General features: G+C 39.6%; 1 protein-coding gene across 1 annotated transcript in view; it reads right to left on the bottom strand.

Annotated features, from left to right (window-relative positions):
- The window catches only part of SCEL (sciellin), a gene marked incomplete at both ends in the record, with an annotated part of 91,623 nt that overhangs the window by 28,296 nt on the left and 43,685 nt on the right, over nt 1-19,642 (bottom strand). Inside the window, 9 exons of the mRNA XM_080917162.1 lie at nt 1,797-1,853; nt 1,984-2,043; nt 2,178-2,237; nt 8,074-8,136; nt 9,604-9,654; nt 11,576-11,635; nt 12,865-12,924; nt 16,764-16,823; nt 18,338-18,397. Coding sequence (XP_080773288.1) covers nt 1,797-1,853; nt 1,984-2,043; nt 2,178-2,237; nt 8,074-8,136; nt 9,604-9,654; nt 11,576-11,635; nt 12,865-12,924; nt 16,764-16,823; nt 18,338-18,397 — 531 coding nt within the window. The remainder of the gene's footprint in view (nt 1-1,796; nt 1,854-1,983; nt 2,044-2,177; nt 2,238-8,073; nt 8,137-9,603; nt 9,655-11,575; nt 11,636-12,864; nt 12,925-16,763; nt 16,824-18,337; nt 18,398-19,642) is intronic.

The raw sequence follows: 19,642 nt of genomic DNA, 5'->3' as shown, positions 1-19,642 counted from the left end.
AATAATAGCGCATCTAGTGAAATAGCTCATACCATTCCTTAACTTACTGACATTGACAAGTGAAAAGACATTTGCATACTTTTACAAGGAGTGTTTTATATTCTTAAAGATTTTATCTTCAAAAATAGTAGATTTGTGTATGATTTAAATATTTTAACTATAACACATAAATAATAATTTTAGTGTTCCTGGATCACTGTGATTCCTTGAGATTGTCATAAGCAGGAAACAGCTATTGGCCCAAGTAAATAAATAAATAAATCATAACAAAGCAGATTTCTTCTATTTAGCTTTAGTGATAGGAGCGGAGAATGTTGGGGATGCAATTCAGGAGATTTTACCTAGGTGGACTATCATAAAGCATGGGCTATTCTGAGATTTGGCCTTTCATTCACATTAAATTTGTGGAACACTTAATCTATATCAGGCATACTGTCATTATATTACCATGCTATATAAAGAAAGAAACAAAGTAATTCCATCCATACCTCTAAGGACCTTATAGATAGAAAGAGACTCTGACTGAGAGATACTCAGAATGGTACCCAAGGATGCATAATACCTTCTCTGCTGTGGCAATGAGAGGGAATAAAGTGTACAGGTCAGAGAGGATGGGTGGGAAAGGGTCTTATGAGAAGCATCCACAGTGATGACGGCTAGATTGATTGGTTTATAGGAAGTAAAGCAATGGAGTGACACACACCATATTTGTCTTCAGTGAATGTATGAGAGACATGGAGCAGGGAGATAGAAAGAAACTATCCTCATATTATAGTACTAAAATCTTGGAAGACTTATGCCAACAAACAGGAAAGATATTGACAGATGGGACTATGACGACAAATAAAAATTATTTTATTTTTAATAAATAATTAAATTAGCTTTGTGAATGATAGCTCCCCTTTTACCAGGAAGTCTTTAATATCAATAGCAATATGAGGTATTCTTCAATACCTATTTGGAAGCAGAAGCTTAGAACATTAATAATTAATCTAACATCAGCTGATCAGCTACAGGAAATGTCATCTCTCTATAGTGTTGGTTTACATTACTGCTAAAAAGCCAGGCTATTTTCTCACTGAGTAAATGGAGATTCTGTGCATCTCTGCTTCTGTTCTGGTTGCTGTGTTCCTGGGATCTCGGGGATGCCTATATATATTTCTGGTGGATGAGTGAGGTCTCTTTAGTCTAACTGTGAATTAAATAGGTGGCTGCTGGAAATGTCAGCAAATTCACACACAAGAACTTATTCTCTGCTGATCTGCTTCTAACCAGTCAGTGTCTTTGTCTCCTGCACTGATGTAAGGGCTTGGCAACGGCTCATTCCACTGGGGTGTGTCTAGAAATTCCTTTTCTTTACCTGTGCTGAAGTCAAGAAGGCAGTATGGTCACATGGCAGACACAGGGAACTGAATCAATCTATAAACTCTACTAAAAACAGCTGTCTTTTCTGTTTGTCTGCTGTGTGGTGATTCTTGGCTGTGTGTCTTCAAATCTAGTAAACTACTGAAGAAGAGCCAAGAAGATTAGCCTAGCCAACCAAGCTGCCTTCATGGAATTCTACAATACCTTGAAAGTTTTAAAAATTCTTTTCAAAAAGTTTTTATCATACTTGCTTAAGAAAAATGTTCTTTATCTGTGGCTTTCTGGAAAAGATGTTGCAAAAATTAAAGCGACCCTTTGTAAAATTTCCCTCTTGCAGTTAAACCAGAGGCCTTCTTCAAAAAACAAAGAAAGAAAATTTATACCCTGGGACTTCGGGAATACATCAAAATCAGTCAGGTGGGGTTACCTACCCATTTGCATTTCGGAGATCAGAAGGCTTCACTTTGATAAAATTGTCCAAGGCTTGGCTGTTTAAAATAGTAAAAGGGGGTGGGTTAGTAATGGCAATTTGGTAATGCCAGATCAATACAATAGAAAATATTTATTTCCTGCAAGGAAAACTGCTGAAATGTTAATTTGCTGTTTTAGTTTTATTACCTTCGGTCACTCTTGATCACTGTAGGGTTCCCTTTAATGATGTTGTCTGGATCATGGTTTCTGATGGTGAAATAATAGAAAGAAAAAGAGGTTAATAATAAAGATATTTTAAAAGAACAGGGGTTCAACTTGACTTGAAATAATTAAACAGAATATTCTTCCTAACCAAAACTCATTAAAAAATACTGTATTACCTTTGGTTGTTTGTAAGAACATCAGGATTTACTCTAATGAACTTGTCAAGATCTTGGTGTCTTTGAAAGGAAAAGACAGAAGCATTAAGGAGGAAATTATTCTAGTATGCAATATACTGTTGTGATCAAGAACAAAAAAGCAATGGTGCTTCCCACCCAACCCCAGGGCGGGAAGACTGATGCTCAGAACTTGCTCTGATTCTGCACACTTCATTTCCAGAGAAAATCTACCAGGGCATGCATCTTCAGCACCCACAGTTACCTAAGACTTGGCATTTTCACATTAGTGTTGTAACATGAAGACACAAACTGGTTCTTCAAGCTTTTGCCATTTTAAAGAGCAATATTAAAAATTAGAGCTCCAAACAGAGATATCTTAAACATAAGCCTAACAAACAGATGTCCAGCCATCAAAACCCTGAGTTTATAATACTGAAGGACTGAGGGAGACTCAGTTGTTTGTTGTTAGATGCACACTTTAGAAAGCACTGTCCTCCTGAGGTTCCACAGAGTGACTGTTGTCTCAACTACAAAACAGGCTTCACCCCAGTGACCTACATCCTCAAACTCCTGGTCCTGAGGCCTAGGTAGTAGGCACCTAAAGTGTCCCTCTAAGCCTTTTTAATTATGATTATTAGCACATGCTGTCATGTATATCAATGAATGTCCTTGTGACTTCTGCAGACCTGCTTTTACCATGTTCTGATCACATACCCCTTTCTTCTACCTGCTCTTAATCTGCTCTCTCTCTCTCTCTCTCTCTCTCTCTCTCTCTCTCTCTCTCTCTCTCTCTCTCTCTCACCCTTCCTCCCTTCCTCATCCTCCTTCTCCTTCCCACAGCACCCTTCCCTTCCCTAATAGATCCTTCTGCTGATGCTTTACATATATATGTATTATTATATTATATATGTATTATATATGTTGATGGGTATCTAGTCTGGTTCTGTATCTTAGCTGCTGGGAACAATGCCATACTAAACATGTGTGTGCAGGTTAGGAGCTAAGTGAGGAAAGAACCCTTAGGGACAAGTGGACAAGTGCCTACATTCATATACCTTCTGTCATGGTTTGTATATGCTTGGGCCAAGGAGTGGTACTATTTGAGGTGTGGCCCTGTTGGACTAAGTGTGTCACTGAGGATGTGGGTTTTAAGACTCTCAGCCTAGCTGCCTGGAAGCCAGTATTCTGCTAGCAGCCTTTAGATGAAGATGTAGAGCTCTCAGCTCTGCCTGTACCATGCCTGCCTGGATGCTGCCATGTTCCTGACTTGATGATACTGGACTGAACCTCTGAACCTGTGAGCCAGCCCCAATTAAATGCTGGCCTTATAAGAGTTGCCTTGGTCATGGTGTCTGTTCACAGCAGTAAAACCCTAACTAAGACACCTATATATTGCTTTCTTTGACCCTTGCTAAAACATTTAAGGAAATAAAACAAATGTGCCCAGAAGACTCTCGATCCACCATCTATCTCCCTTAAGCTCTGTGACCTGAAACCAAGATTGTTCAACAGTGCTCCTGTTGAACTGAGCATGCTTGGAAATGTGCCTGCCACAAGCATGCTCCCCCATGTGAACATGCACATGCTTTCTGAACAACATAGTCCTTCCTTGTTTAAGGAAACAATTTCTTTGAAAACGACTCTCATGTTTTCCTTCCTGGTTCAAGATATAAATCTTCCTGCACTCTCCTATCTCTCCTATTTTTATTGTCTTGACTTTTTTTTAAAATTTCTTTATTCTTTATAATATAAACCTTACCCACTGCATTAAGTGCCTTTTTGAAGGCTACACCCCCCATATATATATATATATATGAGTAGAGCAGGGACAGAAAAAAGGTCACCCAGAGACTGCCTCACCTGGGGATCCATTCCATGTGCAGCCACCAAACCAAGACACTATTGCTGGTTCCAAGAAGTGCTTACTGACAGGAGCCAGATATGGATGTCTCCTGAGAGGCTCTGCCAGAGCCTTACTGATACAAATGTGAATGCAACTAAGCATCGAACTGGGCATGGGGACCCCAGTGGAGGAGGAGAGATCCCCTCCAGTTGCATATTAGCAGAGGACAGCATTGTCTGGCATCAATGGGAGGAGAGACCTTGGTCCAGTGAAGGCTCATTTTCCCAGTGCAAGGGAATGCCCAGGCACTTAGGTGGGAGTGGGTTGTTGGGAGAGAGAGCATCTTCTTGGAAGCAAGGGAAGGGGGAGGGGGGAAGATAACATTTGAAGTGTAATAGAAAAAATATCCAATAAAATCATTTTTAAAAAGAATATGTAGGAAAAAAAGCTTTAACATTTGTTTTTGCATTTCCTGTCTTCATTCTAAATTATGCTTTTGGAGAGTATATGCAGTCACATTGAAATCCGCTGTGATTGATCTTAAATGTAAGCAAGCTCTGACATTTAAACACACCTCCCTCTGCGAGGTTTGATTCCTTGTTGTCCCCTTTTCCTCTTAATATATTAAGATCACTTGATTTTAAATGCTTGCATATTTGTCATCATTTAGATTTTTACAGACTTCCAGCCTTTGTTTTCTCATTCAGTCTTCATGGCAACTATTTTGTAACTAAATGTTTTCAATTAATTTATTCTGAGAAATTATGTTTCTAGTTGTGCTCATTTTCCAACCACTCTTTCTATTACAGTTATAGATTTTTTTAAAAATTGAAAATATTGCCACTGAGGATGACTCAACACATTAAGAACCCAGGCTTAGATGCCCATCTTGCAGGGAGACCTGAGAACTCTGAGGAGATAGTTTTGGGTGGTGGGAACCATGAAGAAGACACATTCTATGGGAGTGGGGCAGGGAAATGTTTCCTTTGCTTAGACTTTGCTGGTGACTGTTAAGCAGCACTCTGGTGAGCTCTGTAGGAATCCTCTTGATTAGTAAAATATGCCTTTACATTTATCAGTGTTGAGGGGAAGGGGATCCAGGCAAGCTGCTGCCCCAGATGGTACTGGGAAAAGATACTGTCCATTGCTCTTGGAATCTTTTGTCATGGCACGGACATGTTTTCCTCTTAGTATATATTTATAAAATGTTTTTTTTTAAATCCAATTAAAGTCAGCAAATGAGCTGAATAAATACTTTTTTATTGTATATTTTATGTATTTACATTTCAATTGTTATCCCCTTCACCCCCCCCCATCTCCCAGGCTCCATCTCCCTCCCCGTTTCTATGAAGATGCTTCTACTCCCACCCACCCACTCCTACCTCATTGCCCTGGCATTCCCCTACACTGGGAAAATGAGCCTTCACATGGTCAAGGTCTTCTCCTATTGATGCCAGCAACATATGGGGCTGGAGCCATGGGTCCCTCTATGTGTATTCATTGGTTGATGTTTTAGTCCCTGGAAGCTCTGGGGGGGGGATTAGCTGGTTGATATGTTGTTCTGCCCATGCGGTTGCAAATCCTTTCAGCTCTTTCAGTCCTTTCTCTAATTTCTCCATTGGGATCCCTGTGCTCATATTCTACTGAGCACAAAACAATCTTGCTTGTCCCAAAGCCTAAAACAATAATATTCTATTTGAACCAGTATTATATGAAGCCCAGTATAAATACAAACACACACACACACACACACACACACACACACACACACACAAAGGGGGAGGGGGAGGGGAGGGAGGGAGAGAGGGAGAGAGAGAGAGAGAGAGAGAGAGAGAGAGAGAGAGAGAGAGAGAGAGAGAGAGAATGTCTTGATAACATTAGAACTTGAATATTTTCTGTTTGATTCATTCTTTGGCTATGTGCTACTTGTTAAATTAGGTATAAACCCTTTAATTAGGAGCATACCCAAAGTGTCAGAAACAAAAGCCCAGCAGACAAAAAGAATGCTATGTGCTACCACTAGTTTTTTTTTTTTTATTATTATTGAATATTCTTTGCATTTACATTTAGGTTGTTATCCCCTTCCCCCAATCTCATTTCCCTCCCTCTCCCATTGCCTCCATGAAGGTGCTTCCTCTCCCAACCACCCTCTCCCACGTCAGCACCTTGACGTTCCCCTACACTGGGAAAATGAGCCTTTGCTGGACCAAAACCCTCTCCTCCCATTGATGCCAGAAAATGCCATCCTCTGCTGCATATAAAAAGGCAACACTATATGAAAACACCACCACAGTTAGAATCTAACCAATGATGCCAGATTCTCTCAATGATTGGCAGAGGCAACTTATCTCAGCTAATGAAACGGGGACTGGAAACACTGCTTCCAGGCCCCAAATCCTACAAACAAAGGGATTCAATGTTTAAGTTTTATCCTGGGAAAATGTAACATCTTTCCTACTCAAGTCCCTGATTTGATTCTGTGCTACTGATGGAGCAGAGTGTGTACCAGGTCTTTAGGTGTTATTTCCATGGAGATTGAGACTCTCAAGCGTCTTGTAGTCATGCACACTTGTGATAATGTCATCCATATATGAGCCTCCAAGTGACCCTGTCAGACCACTAAGGGACACTTCCCACTGTCCCACAACAGAAGCCCTGATCCTATCCCTGTCCCCTCCTGGATTCCCTGGATTTAGTGATCCCTCCTTTATCTGAGGATTAAAGTCTGTGTGCTATGGAGTAAAGAAAGACTTGAGCTGGCAACCTCAGAACCTCATTTCTATAAGACAGGATGTTCCGAGATCAACCCTCAGTATTGTTATGTGTCTTCGACGAGCTTGGACCGGTCACTGCGTACAGCTCTGTCCTCTCTAACACTGCCCCCAGGAATACAAATGTTAGTGCGTGTGATGTTATTACAGCAGCGTTTTCATTTCATTTTTCTCTTTAAATGCAACTCTGACAGTACATTCTATACCCAGTCCCCAGTGTGTGGGGGCTCCTACATGGAATCTATTAAACTGACAACCTATTATTGTCTTAGAGTAACATCTATGTGCCCCTGGTACATAATTAGCTTTAATCTATGCTAATTGCCTGCTCCTAATAAGATTGAGTATGACGACCGAATTCTCTTTTTGGTGTCCACGGTCTGTAATTATGCCTCTCATGCAAGCAAATGAGACCCAGTGATAACTGTGAACCCAGTAGGTGCTCAGTAATTATTCACTGCCTCAGAAATCATGGAAATACTATCAGTCTCCCCTTCGTTTTCTCTGTGACCCTTGCTAAATCGCTGAACCTCTCCGAGTCCTTATTCTCCCTGCCTCAAAGCAGAGTCAGCTGGAACTGTGCTCTTCAAAACTGTTCCCATCGACTGGGCTAAGATCTTCCACGTTTCCTCCATTCCATCTCTAAGGTTTTATGATTTTTAGAGGTGCCAACACAACTTAAAAAAATAGAAGTTTTAAAAATATTCCTAAAACTTAATACAAAAAGTATATAAATAGATGAAGTCAACTGTGTATAATAAGAGACAAAAGATAATTGAACTATCCTAGAGATACTACTTAAAGAATTATTTAATGTAGTACATATCCCCTTTGTAAGCATAAGCCCTCAACAGACCAGTAAGCCACATAGAATCTCCACTATCCTCCAGAACATTTTCCCACAAAGTAAGTGCACCACTTATGGGTCAAATGAGCCACCTGGGTATATTGCCAGTTATCATTAATACATTTTATCATGTGAAAACAATAGTATTAATGCTTTACAAACCGAATAGTATTAGTTCCTGCACATCTACCCCTTTCTTGGTTGTTCCCACCTATTGCTTTACTTAAGGCTAAGAGATGCTCACATTAGATACAGTTTTCAACTCTCTGTGTCTTGCTATGTCTAAATACTGAAATTAGCATGTCAGTTTCCTGGTGCACATAAAAATAATGATGGCATTTAAGAACTTCCTTCAATTTTCTCATAAAATGATTATGGTATTCTTATTTATAATGTTTAGTTAAGAAGAAAAAAACAAAAAATATTTTTGCTTACCCAGTAGTAGGTTTGACAGCTTTGGAGCCTGTGTTAATAAGTTCATCAAGACTGTGTTGGTTGCTAAAACAAAGCAAAAGAAAGGGTCAAAGTCAATAAGAAACCAGTGTGTACACGTATGTGAGTGTATGTGTACAAGATATGTGTATATGAGTGTGTGTATAAGTGTATGTATACAAGGTATGTGTGTGTGAGTGTGTGTGAGTGTAGCTGTTTGTAGATATATGTGTATGAGTGTGTATGTGTGTGAGTTATGTATGTATATATTGTGAGATATGTATATGAGTGGCTGAGATATGTATGAGTGTGTGTGTATGTGTGAGTGTATGTGTGTCAGTGTGTGAGATGTGTGTGTATATGTATGTGTGAGTGTATGCATGTCAGTGTGTAAGTCAGTGTGTGAGATGTGTGAGTGTGTGTGTATGTGTGAGTATATGTGTGTCAGTGTATGAGTGAGATATGTGTGTGAGTGTGGGTGAGAGAGTGTGTGTGAGTGTGTGTGTATATGTCAGTGTATTGTATCAGTGTGTGTGTGAGATGTGTGTATCTGAGAGGTGTGTGTGTGTGTGTGTGTGTATGATGATACAAGGTTTCTACCTCAGATCATTAATCACTTTGGCTTTTGTTTTGTTTTTAAATAGGGTCTCCCTACTTCCTTTGTAGAGAAACAGGCTGGTCTTGAACTCCAAACTCTGACTTAACCTTCAGTTCTGAGAGTACAGGGGTGGATAGGACCCATTCTTTATAAAGAAGAGCTTCATAAAGATCAAGACACACCCTGGGGCCAAATCCTCAAAAATGCTGGAGACAAACCAAATCCGAGCACTCTGCTCCAGTGAAAAGCAGCATGCAAGCTCAGCTCACTCCTTCCCTGGGCGTCCTTCAGGTGGAGTTCAGGACAGCTGCAGGTGAGCTCTGTGCTTCCTCTGAGCATCCTTCCTCCTCCTCACGTTCCCAGGAGCCCCTTTCAAGGGCATGTTCCTGTACCAACATGGTTCTCACAGGAGCCTTTTGAGTGAGAACTCAAGAGTTTCCCGTTTGTTAACTATTGATCCAATATATAAACGGTCTTAATTTCTCAAAACCAGAAGTGAATTCAATGTCATGTAAAAATATTCTAAATTAAGTATAAACCTGTCATGTTGCCAGTTTTCTCACAAGTCATTTACACACTGATCCTTGTGATTGTGAGTCAGCAACAAGTTGATATTCTTCAGTTTATTCATTTTTTATACACTTAAAATTTATTAACTAAGAATTAGCAGTATTAAATTACTTGTGTGATTATGGTGTCACAGAAATTTCTCAAGTAGTAATTACACAGAATTAGCGTTGGAATTATCATCTTAGACAATAATATAGTGAGATAAATGGAAATAATTATAAGAAAAACCCTGTCTAACAGTTTATAGATCAACAAATCATCTTCTAATTTTTTTATCCACTCCTTGGAAACATCTTTGGCCAAATAATCCTACTCCTTTTACATAAATTAGAGGATGTACCAATCAATAATCTCCCAAAACTTACCTTTTGTTTGCTGAGGGTGTCACCTTGATAAGACTGTCCAGGTCTTGGTTCCTGAAAGTAATACACTGAATGTCTAACAAGGTCAACAAATAACAATCACTTTATACTTTTCAGTCTTAATATCAAATCAAACTGACATTTAGTAATTTAAAACTCCAGCCTAACTTGAATCCTCTTCTTAAAAATAAACTTTATTATACAAAACTTGCAAGTAACACACACACACACACACACACACACACCAAAACAAGCCAAGACACAAAGTCAATATACCACAATGAGTTTCTCTATAGTTAGTATTATATTAGTTAGAATAATCATTCTGAACAGAAGCTGAGAGGCTCTGTAGTAGATTGTATACTTCCATATATTTATTTGGTCTCTAAATTTAGTGACTAACGATAAGGTTTTATCCTTAGTTTGGTTGTGAAATCTCAGAACAACTTAGCACTAAAGATTCAGAGACAGGATGGCAACATCTTCAGTTCAGCCTAGCTATGGTGAAATCATTTGTGTAAGGCAAGGGCAGCTGGCTGTATTTAAGAAATTGCTTCGTTGTGTTCTGGATTGAATCTTCTCTCCCTCCAAATACTATGTAGGCTAGCGATTGTCTGACTAAGCCCACTCCCTGGGCTGAATTCCTCCTGCATGCTAACTTTCTAATTCCTATTTACTAGAACACACTCTCACTTATTCACAAGGTATTTTCTATTTGCTTTCAAGTAGTGGCAGGATTATGGAAGTAATACATAATTGTTATTTAATTTTAAATAAAGATTGGTTTGGCTTCTCATACTTGATCTACTCGTTCTTTAGACCTTTGAGAAAAGCTGCTGGCTTCTGGTATAAATCTATGCAAGCTTTGTTGTTAGCTACACACTATAAAACTGTGTTGCCTATTCAGAGACACAGGAAATGGTCACAAAGAAGGCATGTACCCAAGTACCACTCAATCCAACTGACATAGGAACCCATATTTATGATCTGGTTATATTCATTTGTTTACTTGACATGGTATGTCACAGGGAAAGTTCTTTCTGTATAAAAGATGGATAGCATATTAAGACTTTTTCAATGAGCCAAATGTGATTTTTTTAAGTGGTCTCCTTGGATAGGACGGAGGTCAGTGGGAAACACTTACACACAAGCAGTGAAGACTGCGATTTAGATTCCTAGCACTCATGTAAGTGAGATCTGGAGAGGACAGAAGATTGCCCCACAGCAAGCTGGCTAGTTAGGTGACTGAAGTAGCTAGAGTGGTCTAACCAAGAAACTTTAGTTTCAAGTGAAATGCTTTGTTTCAATAATTCAAAGTGAGAGCAGCCAGGGAAGGCACACTTTCAACCTTTGACCTCTACAGACAGACAACACATGCAGGAACCCAACACATAGAGGACAGATATACATACGTGCACACCATTCTCTCTCTCTCTCTCTCTCTCTCTCTCTCTCTCTCTCTCTCTCTCTCTCTCTCTCTCACACACACACACACACACACACAGAGAGAGAGAGAGACAGAGACAGAGAGAGAAAGAGAGAAAGAGAAAGAGAGAGAGAGAGAGAGAGAGAGAGAGAGAGAGGCTAAAATGACATTCTAACTTCAGACAAAGAGATGAAATGGAATGAAGGGAAACTGAAGAACCTTGTATCATCTCCAGACTTCTACACCAGCTACCTGGTTTTAGAACATCTTTTCAGGATGCTGCCTCATCCCATCGGAATTTCCATTAGTATGGAATACAAATGCTACACCGGAATGAGTTCACCAGTGTATTTTGAGGAATTCTTGTCTCTAACACAGTGCATAGGCATGGAATCTTTGCAGGGTTTCAGTACCGGCTATGGGTTGGGGACATGACTGTTTCCACTTTGCATCCCCTTTCTAGAGGATGTCTCTAGGACAGTATAAAGCATTTATCTGATTTTTACGAGTGAGTCAGAAAAAGAAGAGATAAAGTTTTGTAATCCTTACCGTTGGTTAGCTGCGTTCCTTGTAGGAACCCCTTTGATGAAATTGTCAAGACTTTGACCCCTTAAGAATATAGAAAAACATAACCATATCAATTAACATCAAATGGTTATAATTATTAAAACTGATAAACATTTTATTATAAAATATTTACTAAAACCTTGACACCAACCATCTTGCTGAAATCAGGTGATAAAACTATTTTTGGAATTGGTGTCCAATGAACAGGCAGCCCCAGTTCTTCAGTTTGATGAAAGAATCAAGCTGACGAGTCTGAGGAGAGGCCTGTGCTCAGATCTGTGGGCTCAAGCCTACAGTCCTTACTCCTCATCTGCACCATCTTCCACTGAAAGGAACTGGCCAATCACAATGTTTTCTGTATTTATTAAGGAATAACTTAGACCTAAATGGTCAGCAGTACCTTCGCTGCACTAGAAATGAACAGACAACGCCCTCCACTCTCCCAGACAAGGGCTGTCACAATTATCACTTCACTCGGGATCAGCCAGCCTAACTGATGGTTTCATCACACTTACAAACACTGACGAGCATGAAGCCGAATGGAAGAGCGTATTAACTCTTTCTCGTGAAGAATTCTTCCTGCTACTGTAGTCACCTTGATGAAATCACTAAGATCTTTGGAACTTTAAACAGACAGACCAAACAAAAACCCACCCAGTGAAAACGGAATGAAGCCAACTGGCCATTCTGCTCTGACTCCTATGAATCTGCATGTCCTCAAGACAAATTTTACTATTCAGTTTTGATAGAAATCAATACCGGCCTAAATCTTCAGCTGACGGGAGTTAAATTTCAACCTTTACACAAATCATTGGTATACTGGCTTGATTCCCAATACAAACCCTAATATTGGGTCATGATTGAGATTTTTTCATTAGCTTATTTTGGAACAAGACAATTGTTTATCCAAAAAAAAAAAAAAAAAAAAAAAAAGGTATCCCGACTCCAGAAGCATTCATAGTTATCCTGTAGCTACACCTAAATGGTGCTTTGATAATAATTTCCATTTACAGCACCTTTTTTTTTTTAAGGGACCTTATACCCATCATTGCGCTTGATCCTTCTTGCTGTCTGCTGCTGAAGAAAGGATACGCACAGGATCCTCATACTGTGATTGGGCAGCTGCAGCTCAGTGCCCATGGGACTTGCTCAGAATCCCACCTAGTAGGCAACGAGCTCGTGTTTGCCCGGCCAGCGTATCCCAGCCATACCTTTTGTAAGTGCTACATGTTGATGCAGGAAAGAAGAGAGGTAAGACATGATTCTCTCACCCTTTGCTACTCCTGTTTGCTTCCGGGGTGACTTTCATAAGATTGTCAAGGCTCTGGCCCCTTTGAAACATTGAAGAAATGAAGTGGTTAGTGGTAGAGTTTCAATAGAATGAAACTTTTATTTAAGGCTCAGAAACAGAATAAATACACATCGAGATCATGCCAAAGTGTTAAAGGTGACAGTTCAGGAATGGAGGGATCGATCGATCGATAGATAGATAGATCTCAGAACTCATTGAGTGAGACCTATGCAGACATTTGCCATTAGAAAATTTTACAAGAGCTCTCTCTATTCTGGTGCATTTAATATACCTGTTAACCACTGCCAAGTATACAAAACAGTTTTTAATTAGCTCATATATATGTCTCATAGATTATTCTCTCTTGGTAGCAACTTCCAACATGTGTGAAGCAAACTTTCTTAAATCCTTACTTTGCTAACATTTATTGGTAACTTTTCTATTACAAAACTACATTAAGGAAAATGTACCAAATTGTTTAAAATGCACTATATCCAATCTGGTCACTACCCCTGGTACTTACCCTTCATTAGAACGAGACTCATTGTGCCTGATTGTTTTAGGAACAAACAATAAGAAAACTAAAGCCTATGGATTTCTGAAACATTCCGAAATGTAGGCCGTATAAGCTGGAACATGAACTCTGTGGTTACTGAGAACACTTGCACACTTTGCTGCTGGCCTTGACTATATGCCTGCTTCTGATTTTCATAGACTGATGCTTCTCTTATTGCATTTGCATATGCCTTTCACATAAGTCTCACTAGCAAACTCCTCTGATCTACAGAGAAGGCCACATGGGGAGAAGAGCCTCCTCAGGAGGAAGCTTTAACCCTCTCTCCTCATTTGATGACCCCATGAAGATGTTTCTGAGGTTTCATTTACACAACATCAAAGATACAGTGTTCAGAAACAGCCAGATGTTGACCCAAGTTGTCTGCTCCATCCAGATGCCTCAGGATGTGATACGCAAACTAGAGATACAAAGACAAATGGGCACCTTCATCACCACAACGATGGAACAATTGACCCCACAGGGACAACTGCTGTTCTCCAGATTAGCCTTGGTTTTTCACCTAAAGGAAACCTAAGGAATTTGAATCACATGGTCTTACAGAAAAAAAAATTCTCAGGATACAGTTGCAAGATTTTAGTGTTTAAATAACAGATCAACAAGATTGACCTTGAGAATGTTGGTTGAGAAGTTTGCTTATAAAGAGCTCAGCCTCTTTAAACATTGAATGAATCCCATAATGTACTAGGTTCTTTAAATTCTTAATGCATATGGTCAATAAAGAAAATGAACTAAATAATGTGGTAATCTAATTATAATGATATACCATTTGAAACTTAACTGATTGAGTCACTGCCTCATAGTGTATGGCCCATCAGTATTTGGACATTCCTGCAGTCCACACTAGCGAAGACTCTGCCTACTGGTGGGATGAGTGTGTGTAAAGCAGACCCAGAAGTAGCTCACTTGAAGCTTCCATTCCAAATCGAGGAAAGGCGAGACACAGGCAAACATCTAAGTGAATGTTAAAATCTGTCAGTTAGCGAATACATGTTGAGCTTTACAAAGAGCATTTGTGTTTGCAGTACCGAGGACAAGTGAGGGTGTGTTAATTTAGTCACATTCAGTAGTCCAATAAAAAGACTTGGGAAGAAGACAAGAGGGAACCTGAACTATGTAGGTTTATCTGATCGGACTTTATTGAGAAAGTCTAAAAGGCATTAAAAGGCATTAAAAGTCTAAGCATTAAAGTTCTACTCCATCTGAGATGGAAAAACAGTGAGAACTTTTTAAAGAAGAAGGAAGCTTGCTCTGTGGTGTGTGTGTGTGTGTGTGTGTGTGTGTGTGTGTGTGTGTGTGTGTGTGTGTGTGTGTATGTGCACATGTGTGAGCATATAGGCATGTGTGTATTACACACCAGAAGTTGATGTCTATACCATTCTTGTGTTATTTTTTTTTTTTTGAGACAAGGACATTTTACCGAGTTCAGAGCTCACTGATTTGGTAAGACTAGAAGGACAGCTACCCACACGTAGCTCCTGTTTCTATCTTCTTAGGACTGGAATTACAGGACTGTGCAGAGTGTGATGTGCCTGACTCTTTCAAGGTGCTGAGACAAACTCATGCTTGTTACTGACTGAGCCTCTACCTTTGTATTTAAATATCTATAGAGTACCATTATATAAAGCATAAATTAAAAGTACTATCCTTAAAAGCTCATAGAAAACACATACATATAAATATGAACACAATTTTCACACATGTTCACACATGTACATATGTCCATGTATATGTATATATACACACACACACACACATGAACACCTAACCATTACTCATATATATGTAGTAATTCACATTCGTGTACATGTCTACCTGCATACATACATAGGCATATATCTCCATATGTATACACATACACACACACACACATTCTAATATAGAGATGCACACATGCAAGCAAGTATTCAAAACATACACACATATGGATATACCCAGTCATGTACACACATACCCATTTTAATATATAAAGAATAATAGGTCACAATTTGAAATGTTCTTATAAATATTAATAAGATTATAATTTTGGACACCAAGATGAACTAAAATATATATAGACTGCCTAGACCAGTAGGAACAATAATTAATCTGAATGTTTTTCTAACACTGACGTCTGATTCAGTGTTTGTGTCTAGCATGTGCTGAGTATGTGCTATGATTCCTCTTTGGCAGGTGAGTGTGCTAGCTAGTTTTATGTCCTTTGGGAAGAGGAAACCTTCATGGAGAAAATGCCCCCAGCAGATTTGCCTGTGATCAAACCTTTGTTGCATTTTTTTGACTGATGATTAACGTGAGTACACCTACACCAAAGCAAATGGGGCCACCCTGGGTGGGTGGCCCCAGGGGTATAAGAAAGTAGGCCGAGCAAGCCACAAGGAACAAACCAGTAAGCAGTGCTTCCTCATGGCCTCTGTGCCAGCTCCTGCCCAGACTTCCCTTAGAGATGGGCTGTCATATAAAACTGTAAGGTGAAATAACTGCTTTCTTCCCCAAGATGCTTTTGGTCCTGGACTTTATCACAGCAGTAGAAAAGTAACTAAGACATTGAGTAAGCAAAGTCAGTGGCATAGTTAGTCGGAGCCGAATTTTAATCAGGGCTTCCAGATTCCCAGTCCACAGTCACACCTCAGCCAAAGAGGCCACTGCTTTCCTCTCAGCAAGTGTGCCAGAGATTCTTGTTTTGCCTTATATCCTGGGTGGTTGTGCCAAGATCAGGGCAGTGTGGTAGTGTGTACAACAGCTTTGAGCTACCTGGGCCTTTGCTCTGGCAGCTTAGCCTTTGGGGTATCACTGACACATCTCAGAACCAATCAATAATATCATATACTGTGTTAACTGTTTTTACATGCAATTGTTTGATACACCATCTTCAGCTACATAGCAACAAGTTCTCTTTAAAACATAGCTCACATGCACACTATATAGTATACACACACACACACAACATGCATACATAAAAACATGCACACACATTTTACTCTTATATACTCTTATATGCTCTTATGTATGCCTCTACACCCCCACCCTTTTATGTGCACAATACTCATACATACATATATACACTAATGCAAAGAGACACCATATACCTGAAAAACTTAGTGAAAACTGTCTTGTAATTTCTTTAAATTACCAGATGTCAAAGGTCACCAGAGAACAAAATGCGAAGAATTCTGTGCACTATCTGTATCAGCCTGCTTAATAAAATGTGTTTGAGGGAATAAATGAGCGGTTTGGGCCTGAACGTCAATTAGCTTTCAGGTGTGCATATAAATAAATGCCCGGCCCAGGGGTTTCAGAGGCCTCACCTCTTGATGTTTTTATTTGTTTCCGGGTTCACTTTAGCCAGTCCACCGAGGTCTTGTTTTCTTTGGAAGAGAAAACGAGTCCAATCAATGCCATGAAAACAAAACACCAATCAAATGACTACCTTGCTCAGACATTGCAAAGTGATAAGTGTAAATGTTCTCTACACCAGTGTGAACATTTAAAGTTCTAAGTGCAAGCAGCAGTTCTCATATCTCAAGCCGAAGCCTTTTCCGGTTGTAAATTTGCTAACAGCGCGCGCGCGCGCACACACACACACACACACACACACACACACACACACACACATACACACATCCGTTCTGTTCTCAGAATGTCAGTACCCGTGAGACTTCTTACTAAACAAAATCAGCCCTGTCTTTAGGTTGGTCCTGTTAGATGGGGCCACAGTGAAGTCAGGTGACTTAGATGAAGGTTCTCACCAGGAATGGGCTGAATACAAATTGCTACAGAACGAATTGATACAATCTCTGTTTGTTTTAATCAGAAGAAAATATTGGTAGCAACATAATAATGTAACAACACTAAGGAAGCGTGCCCTCATATAAACCTATGGATCCTGCTCATGTCCTAACCTTTTAAATATCTTTTGCCTCAGAGTAGGAAACATAGTGACTCACTTCTTACTGGCTCTGCATGCTGCCCCATTAAAAACCCAGAGGACTATGCTCAAAGCAGGCAGTGGGGGTTGGGTAGGGGGTGGGGCAAGAGACTGGGTTTGATGCCTGCATCATAGCTGGCCAGGAGAGGCAGGAGTGGGTCCTTAGTCCCATCAGGCACTGGCCCAGCCTCTCCCTAGACTGTTGGGTGAAACCACCATCCTCAGAGGAGGTGACTTAGGGAGTCTTAGTCCCAGCTGGCTTGGCTGTCGCTGTGGTCCTGGAAATGTACTTCAGAAACCATTCTTTAGATACATTCTACTCTCTCATTAATCCTTAAAAAGAAACCAGTACCCCAAGTCAAGCAGAAGAGTAACTCACTATTAAACACTGAGACAGGTGTTTTTAAAAATATAATTTATGGAAGATAATCACGAATGGCCACGTCTCCCATCTTTATCAGCTAATCCCATAATTTAAAAGAAGACTGTGAAGCTAAAATCATTTGCCTTCTCATTATTCTGTAGAAATCAGAATTAAAGATGTTAGTGAGACATACCCAGTGGTACTTTTCTGTCCTAAAGGTCAAGATCTTTACCTCTTATGAAAAGAATGTTTGCATCAGTTTCATGACTCTTCCATAGAATATACCACCCATTCTATATGTTAATGAGTAACTCATTAAGCTATTAGTCAATTATTATGTCATTAGAGAAAGTTACTATTCTGATATAAAATTTTAGTATAAAACTAAGTGATATAGTTAAGTAAATCTCCAAGATTTTGTTGGGCTGTATATATGTTTAGATACAATCACAACACATTCTTCAAACTGAGTAACAGGGCTGCAGACATAAGAAAGGTAAGGGCGAAGACAGATTCAAAGCTGTAACACCATCCACACCACTAAAGCTACGGAAGATGCCTGAGACTCAGAGATATCTAAGCAGTCTTACCTTCTGCTGTTTCTCTCTGCCATGGCATTTGTTCTGATAATTGATCTGAGATCTTGGCTTCTTTGGGGGGAAAGAAAAAAGTCATCAAAACTTAGGTCTCACCAAAGAGATAGTGTCTGTCACATGGGAACACTCACACACATGTGAACTCACACAGACTGTAGCTTAGTGCCCAGGGCTAAGTCAGGTGGGGTCCCAGAACCAAGGGGAAAGTGGACAATTACATTGCATCTCTAAACAATTAATTCTACCTCTGATCTACAACTGCTTGCAAAGGGAAAATTGGTTTTTTCCGACGGAATGTTACTGAATATATAAACTACACTTAATAGTACGCTTGATGCCCCAAAGCACATGGCCAACACAAAATGAACTCAATGTTTTTGTAGAATATTTTGGTTTTGTTTATGTCTTTTTAAGGATGCATTTATTTATTTTATTTATATGAGTACACTATACTTGTCCTCATATATACCAGAAGAGGACATCGGATCCCATTACAGATGTTTGTGAGTCACCATGTGGTTGCTGGGAATTGAACTCAAGATCTCTGGAAGAGCAGCCAGTGCTCTTACCCCCTGAGCCATCTCTCTAGCCCTTGTTTATGTCTTATATTGGGCACTCTTTTTATTATATTGGTCTTTTGCTGTATATTATAGTTTTTGATTTTGTGTTTTCATAGTGTGTATGTGTGCTTTCTTATGTTTTTTCAATGTTATTTTTTGTTTTTTACCCATTTGTTTTGAAAGAAAGAGAGAGAGAGAGAGAGAGAGAGAGAGAGAGAGAGAGAGAGAGAGAGAAAGGAAGAAAGAAAGAAAGAAAAAGAAAGAAAAGAAATAAAGGTGTTTAGGAGATGGGTGGATCTGTGAATGGGGAGAGAAAACTGTGATCAGAACACATTGTATAAGTTTCCAATTAAAAAAACTTGTGTCAGTTAAGTTACATACAATATTTGCAATATCCTCTGAAAGCCGTTGTGCTGGTTTGTTTTATATAAACTTGAAATGAGCAAAGGTCACCTTGAGGAGGGAGACTCGGTTGAGAAAATGCCTCCAGATGATCAGGTTGCAGGCAAGCCCATTGGCCATTTTCCTAGTTGGTGACTCATGGGAGAAGCCCCAGACTATTGTGAGCAGTGTCATCCCTGGGCTGGTGGTCCTGGGTTCTATAAGAAAGCAGGCTGAGCAGGCCAGTGAGTAGTATCCTTTCATGAACTCTGCATCAGCTCCTGACTCAAGATTCTTTCTTTCTTTGAGTTCCTGTCCTGACTTCCTTGGTTAATGAACATTGCTAAGGAAGTTTACG

This window comes from Micromys minutus, assembly GCF_963924665.1.
Source record: "Micromys minutus genome assembly, chromosome: 5".
Taxonomy (NCBI): Eukaryota; Metazoa; Chordata; class Mammalia; order Rodentia; family Muridae; genus Micromys; species Micromys minutus.
This window is presented reverse-complemented; position numbering and strand designations above follow the sequence as displayed.